General features: G+C 45.5%; 1 protein-coding gene across 1 annotated transcript; it reads left to right on the forward strand.

The window, feature by feature from the left end:
• The first annotated feature begins 548 nt into the window (after positions 1–548).
• Positions 549–5,503, forward strand: LOC128125528 (zinc finger CCCH domain-containing protein 11A-like). Its single transcript, XM_052763005.1, is given in 4 exon segments — positions 549–4,192; positions 4,194–4,274; positions 4,276–4,470; positions 4,472–5,503. Coding segments are annotated over 4 exon segments (1,695 nt in total). The 5' UTR covers positions 549–3,001; the 3' UTR covers positions 4,700–5,503.
• The last annotated feature ends 1,953 nt before the right edge of the window (positions 5,504–7,456 follow it).

The raw sequence follows: 7,456 nt of genomic DNA on the forward strand, positions 1-7,456 counted from the left end.
TATTTGTAATAGCCAGAACCTGGAAACAACCTAGATGCCCGTCAACTGAAGAATGGATGAAGAAAATGTGGCACATATACACAATGGAGTACTACTCAGAGAAAAACAATGACAGCATGAAATTTGCAGACAAATGGATGGAACTAGAAAATATCATCCTGAATGAGGTAACCCAGACTCAGAAGGACAAACCTGGTATGTACTCACTCATAAGTGGATTCTAGATATAAAGCAAAGAACAATCAGATTGCAACCCACAGAACCAGGGAGGCTATATAGCACAGGGGACCCTAGGATGATTAAGGCTTATAATAAGTTTTGGTTTTACTCAATTGCTGAGCAAGCCTCAATGAAGCATTTCACTATTAAGATAAGAGTTTATACTGTATCAAGCTGATAATAGAAAAATAAATTAATTAATTAATTTAAAAAAGTAAAAATAAAAAAAAAAGAAATGAAGTTTTTTATCTGAATCTGTCAAATGTTAATGGACTAGACATTGTTAATGTAATTCTTGACTGTATATATTGTATATACTTTTTCTTATGTTAGTTATAATTTTTTATTTTAAACAAAAAAGGGGAAATGTGGTTGATATATTGTGCACTCCAATAAACTTATCTGGGGGTCAGAGAACAGAATGTCCACTATATTAAACATAGAGGTTAGGCAGTGGTAGCACACGCCTTTAATCCTAGCATTCTGGAGGAAGAGATCCATCTGGAATCTCTGAGTTCAAAGCCACACTGGAAACACCCAGGCATGGTGACACACGCCTTTAATCCCAGGAAGTGATGGCAGGAAGCAGAAAGGTATATAAGGCGTGAGGACCAGGAACTAGAGCTGGTTAAGCTTCAGGCTTTCGAGAAGCAGTTCAGCTGAGATCCATTCGGATGAGGACTCAGAGGCTTCCAGTTTGAGGAAACAGGATCGGCTGAGGAATTGGCGAGGTGAGGTTGGATGTGGCTGGTTCTGTTTCTCTGACCTTTCAGTGGTCAACCCAATACCTGGCTCTGGGTTTGTTTTTATTAATAGACCTTTTAAGATTCGTGCTATGGAGGACGGGGTGCATCCCAGAGTGTAGTATGAAGGTTAAAAGACAATCTCACGGAGTTGGTCCTCTCCTCTTACTTTCGTGATCTGAGGACTGAATTTAGGTCCCCAGAGTTGTTCAGGGAGTGGCTCTACCCACTGAACTATCTTGCCTGGTGTCTTTTGTTTTGTTTTACTGGTCCTTTTAAGTTTATAGGTTTGCAGCCAGAGAGATGGCGCAGTGGGTAAAGGCTTCTGCCACCAATACCGACAACCTGAGTTCCATCCCCGGTACTTACTTGGTGGGAGGAGAGAAACCAGGCTTTCCAGCCTGCTCCACCCAGCATCTTCACAGTTTCCTGCCTATCACTAGCCGGGGGAAAGGATCCAACTGAATGTGTCTGGCTTGCCCACCACTGTACAGTCAAAATATCATGAGTCAAACCATCCTTCCGTGCAGGACCATCTGTATTTATGGTTGAAGTGACAGCGTGGCTGGGGTTTGTTTGGGAGAGTCTGGCGGAGGTGGGAGAAAACGACGTGGCCTGAAATGAAATAAGAGATAAGTGCTAGTGGGAACTGAGCCTAAGTGGTGATGCACAGCTGTCATCCCAGCATGCGGAAGACTGCGGCAGGAGGCTGGAAAGCTACGGGACAGCCTGGGTTACAGAAAGACCCTGTTTGTGCGTGCGTGCGTGCGTGCATGCGTGCGTGATATAAACATAGTATAACAGAAATGTATGTGTGTATATGTGTGTGTCGGTCATATATGTGGCTTTTCCTTCCACCATGTGGGTCCCAGGGATTGAAACTCAGATCTGAAGGCTTAGTAACAAGCACCTTTTCCTGCTGAGCGGTCTCAACAGCCCAGTATTTTAATGAGTTAGACTCCCTGTCACATTGTTACAGCACTATACTGATTCATCAGACAAGGTCTCAGGTAGCCCAGAATAGACACGAACCTGACATGTAGCTGAGGATGACCTTGAACTCCTGATCCTCTTTCCTCTATTTCCTAAGAGCTGGGATAACAAGTGTACACCACTATGCCAGACTTTGCTCTTTTGAATCTCAGTTTTATGAGACAGGGTTCTGCTACGGTGCTCGGTTTGGTCTGGAATTCACTACACAGCTAAGCTGGCCGTGAACTCATAGTCTTCTACTGAGCTCCTATGTATTGTTAGAACTGCAGGCTTGAACCACCAAACTTTTGTAGAATACCTTCTTAGAGTGATGAAACACCATGACCAAAAGCAACTTGGGGAGTGTGGGGATAGATTGTGTATCAAATAAAGCTTGTCTGAGGATCAGAAAACAGAACAAGCCACTAGATTAAACATAGAGGCCAGGCAGTGGTGGCACAAACCTTTAATCCTAGCACTCATGAGTCAAGAGATCCATCTGGGTCTCTGTGAGTTCAAAGCCACCCTGGACTACCTGAGATTGAATCAGTCTAGGAGAGAAACAGAGCCAGGGAGTGGTGGCACACACCTTTAATCCCAGCACTTGAGATCTCACGCCTTTGCTTGGAAAGCACACACACCTTTAATCCCAGGAAGTAACATGGCAGGGCAGAGAAAGGTATATAAGGCGTGAGGAAACAGAACTAAGGACTTTTCGGCAGAAGCATCCCTTTCAGCTAGAAGCCTTTTCAGGTAAGGAAGCCCATTCGACTAAAGGCTTTTTCGGCAGAGACCTTTCGGCTAGAGAGTCCTTTTGGCCAAGGATGCAGAGGCAAACAGTCAGAGGATCCGTGGAGTTGGCGAGGGGAGACGTGTCTGTGGCTTGTTACTTTGTCTCTCTGATCTTTCAGCATGTACCCTAATGTTTGGCTTTGTTTTTGTTTGTTTGTTTTTATTCTGAGACCGTTTAGAATTCGAACACCAGTTTGAAGAGTAAGTCCATTTCAAGAGCACTCGGACTGTGGCTTATTCCAAAAAGCCACTTGCGGCCTGAGAAATCACCCAGCATGCCTAATCAGGGAGACGACTGCTATTTTTACTTCTACTCTACATGCACCAAAGGCGACAGCTGCCCATTCCGTCACTGTGAAGCGGCGCTAGGAAATGAAACTGTTTGCACACTCTGGCAAGAAGGCCGCTGTTTTCGACGGGTGTGCAGATTTCGCCACACGGAAATTGACAAAAAACGAAGTGAAATTCCTTGTTATTGGGAAAACCAGCCAACGGGGTGTCGAAAAATACACTGTGCTTTCCATCACAAGAGAGGTCGTTACATTGAGGGACTGTTCCGACCTCCAAGCAAAACGGTGTTGCCCCCAGGGCCTGAGCTGCAAGAGGTAAAGGCTACCCAGCTCACAGATGGACAGAACAAACTGTGGGTCCCGTCTAATCCCTCCCCTCAACTGCGGCCTGTAACGGAAGCAGCAAGCTCAGGAAGTGTTCCGAGGCCCCCGCATCCACCCATTGTAATCAATCTTGCCGAAGATGATGCAGACGATGATGATCAGTTTTCCGAGGAGGACGATGGAAGCAAAACACCTGCCCTGCAACCAGCTCCTGAGGTTCATAATGGAATACGAGTGGCTTCTGCCCGGAAACCCGGAGTCAGTTTAAAGCAAGGTGAATGTTTGAATTTTGGAATAAAAACTCTTAAGGAAATGACATCAAAGAAAATGGAGGAAAAATCCAAGAGGCAAGGTGAAAGCTCCTCGGGAGTTCCCACAGCTTCTTCTCACCCTCAGCCCAATTCAGGCCCTGGGAAGGAGAATGTCTGGGCTGTGATGAGGACAGTAACTCTAGCCAGCAGACAAGAAGAGCCCTTGGTTAGGTTGCCTCTCACTGAGAGACTGGGGAAACGAAAATTCTCAGTAGATGGCGACAGTGGTCCCCCCTTAAAGCGAAGCCTTGCACAGAGACTGGGAAGAAAGGCTGCAGAAAACAACACTGATCAAGCACCAAGGAAAGAGAGACTTAACAAAGCCGGTGAGATCCATGTGAAGCCACTGGAAGAAATCCTTCTTGAAAGAGCCGGTCGGAAACGTGGGGAAGTGCAAACCACACTGAAGACACAAGAACCTTCCCGGACTGACGAGTCTCCACCAGGAGCCAAAAGCTCTTCCTCAGTGCCGATCAAAACCTTCTCCGAGGTCCTGGCTGAAAAGAAACATCGGCAGCAGGAAGTGGAGAGACAGAAATCCAAAAAAAGATACAAGTTGCCCCATGTCGACAGCAGATACTGACGTGAAGAAGACAATGAGCCCGTTCCCTGTCGCTGTCAGCAAAGGGACAACCCGAGGAGCCTGCGGGAAGAGCCACGTCTATGCAGGGGGTGCATATGAAGACTCTAGAGGAAAGCTCTGAGATACAGGTAAGCTCTAAGAGCAGTGCCAGCTCCTGGCCTCAAGCCGAGGCTATCCCGGGGGCAAAGAGTCTGCTCAGCATCGCCCAAAGAGCAGGTGCAAAAGAAGAGGAAAACAATATTTGAGCTCGAAGACAGTGACACTGCTTCTCAGAGCAGTGTGACTAAGACAGAGACTAATGAGGCTTCAGATGAGACCGTAAGTGATAGCACGAAGATTCCAGCCAATAGATGTGGCACTGTCAGAGAGAAACAGACTGAGAAAGGACAGGAGACAGGCACCTCACAGAAGGAGAAGCCAGCCTTGACACCTGTCCTGGGAGACCGAGACTTGTACTATACCTGAGTGATGGGGAAGCCAGCGCTCACTGTTATGTGGGGATACATTGTGTACCCTAATAAAGCTTGCCTGAGTGTCGGGGACTAGGGGGGTCCAGCCCTCCACAGGCCCCTCCCAGGGTCCTGGAAGAATCTACAACCAGATGATAATTAATCTTTGATGAAAGGAAATGAATCTATGTACACGAAACTCCTTAGTCCATACACTTTATTATTCTATGATGGTTCTCTCTCTACACAGCTTCTATTCTGCTCTCAAGCCTAGCTCCTTTCTTGCCTGATTTCTCTCTATATTTATCTACTGCTCCCTCTAAGTTCTATCTTAATTCTCTCGTCTTAATTCTGCCTCATGTAGGCCCTTCTCATCTTGTTACCCAGCTAGTACTTCCCCATCTGACTCTTCCTCATCTTCCATCTCGTCCACATGTTCTCTCTGGTCAAAATCCTCCTTATCCCTCTCAGTTCTCCGTCCTCAAGTTCTCCACTCCTCTCTTCCTTCCGTCTCCTTATACCTCTAAGTTCTATTCTAAGTCTCCCAGGAATCCAGTTATAAACCCAAGCCATAGCAATCCCCTGGTCGAGCAAGGTCACCAGGCTTGAATTCTACGGGGTCATAAAGGTAGGTAAGAGTTTTCCTTCTTAGGGAAAAATCAATTGGGAAAACTATGAAGGCACACATGATTTTCATAACAGAATACAGCTGATCTATAACAAGCCAAATAACACCAAAAGCAGGCCTCCATGACAAATTCGGTTCAGTCCTTTCCTGCCATCATGGAAGAAACTCCTCAGAGCAATTAAAGAACCTAATGCACCCAGCGGTGGGGGCGCACGCCTTTAATCCCAGCACTCGGGAGGCAGAGCCAGGCGGATCTCTGTGAGTTCGAGGCCAGCCTGGTCTACAGCGTGAGTTCCAGGAAAGGCGCAAAGCTACACAGAGAAACCCTGTCTCGAAAAACCAAAAAAAAAAAAACAAAACCAAAAAACCATACTGCTCTGGATGGTAGAACAACTGTAGAAAAGAGAATGAAAAATTCAGGAGAAACCATAAATCAAAATTGGTAAAGATTAAATAGGGAACAACCTCCCCAAAGTTAGGGTTGGGGAAGGGTTTTGGTTTTGTCTTTCAGGAGAATGAAGGCTGAGGAATCTGAGGAACACTGGACAAACGAGACATCTGAAGAAAAACGACAAACCATCCAGAAAATAGTGTCCAAAGAAAAAGAGTAAATTGGCCTATTGGTATATCACATATCTAACAGGATAAAATTTTGTTAAGTCTCCCTAAATGTTTGTTTCTGCTGTTCTCTATGATAAGTTTTTTTTTTAACTTTTTTTTTTTAAAGATTTTATTTATTTATCATGTATACAGTGAGTGTTCAGCCTGCAGGCCAGAAAAGGGCACCAGATCTCACTGTAGATGGTTGTGAGCCACCAGGTGGTTTCTGGGAATTGAACTCAGGACCTCTGGAAGAGCAGCCAGTGCTCTTAACCTCTGAGCCATCTCTCCAGCCCTATGATAAGTTTTTTATACCTTATATGCCTCCACTGATGCAGCAATCCAAATCAGACCAAATCAGACCGGATTAGAAAAAGCCCCGGTTTAATGGGTAAAGCATTCCCAGGTGATTCTCCGGCCTCCCAGAGAGAAGACAGGGACGAGAGACTGGAAAACCACATGTCTGTTTTCTGGGATGCAGCTTAAATACCCTGTGGGAGTGGTCTTGAGCATCTCTTGGGGAGGAGTTGTGTTTGGTGGGCTTTGAAGGGGCAGGTTTGGGGAAAGAGACGGGGGAGGGGAGTTGAGGTGGATCTTCCACGAGAACACTCTACAGACACATAAGGCAAATGGTCTTTATGTAGTCCCAGCTCAATTAAAAATTAAAGCTGGCCTTGGAGCTGCAGTGTGGCTCTCTCCTCTAAACCCAAGCATGCTTATTAAAAGGAAAATCCAAAATCTCTGTTTCATGTCAGAAAAGCCACCTGATATGGGACAGAAGAAAAAACAAAATTAAGGGACTGTTCTGTTGCTATTAATCTCATAATTCTTTGGTTTTATTTTGACTCTTTAAAACTTTTCTTAAGGTATGAATTTTATATCAAAATGTGTAAGATTTACATATATGTGTATATGTATTTTAAACTTTTGTCATGATATTAATGGTCATATAGAGTACTAACTAATTCTAGAAAAAAAGCTTCCTGTACATGATTTTCGGTTTGAGTCTATTAGTTTTCTGCAGGGAATCATGATCACACCTAACAGAGACTGTGAAGTCTCCAAAAAGATAATGGGATCCCACAATGACAATTCCATCAAGATGATGATAATACCAATAAGCTGACAAACACCACCCAAAGTTCAGCTTTGGACTACAAACTGCTCAGCTCAATTTCAAGATGGCTAGCTGAGATGATCCAGCCTCACAGACTACTCCAGCAAGGACTTGAGACAAGCCTTGCATTTTCCCATTACACAGAGACTGGACAACAAATGATACAGCTACCTCTCCCAGGACTTGACAGTTAACCCAAAATCTTTCTTTTCAGGATCCTCTAAAGATGCTGTTGCCCCCAGACAGCAGGACGTAATTTTTTTTTCAAGACAGGGTTTCTCTGTGTAGTTTTGGTGCCTGCCCTAGATCTTGCTCTGTAGACCAGGCTGGCCTCGATCTCACAGAGATCTGACTGGCTCTGCCTCTGGGATTAAAGGCGTGCGCCGCCGCCGCCGCCGCCGCCGCCGCCGCCGCCGCCGCCGCCGCCG

This window comes from Peromyscus californicus, unplaced genomic scaffold (genome assembly GCF_007827085.1).
Source record: "Peromyscus californicus insignis strain IS unplaced genomic scaffold, ASM782708v3 Scaffold_4__1_contigs__length_199733344, whole genome shotgun sequence".
In the NCBI taxonomy this organism is placed as follows: Eukaryota; Metazoa; Chordata; class Mammalia; order Rodentia; family Cricetidae; genus Peromyscus; species Peromyscus californicus.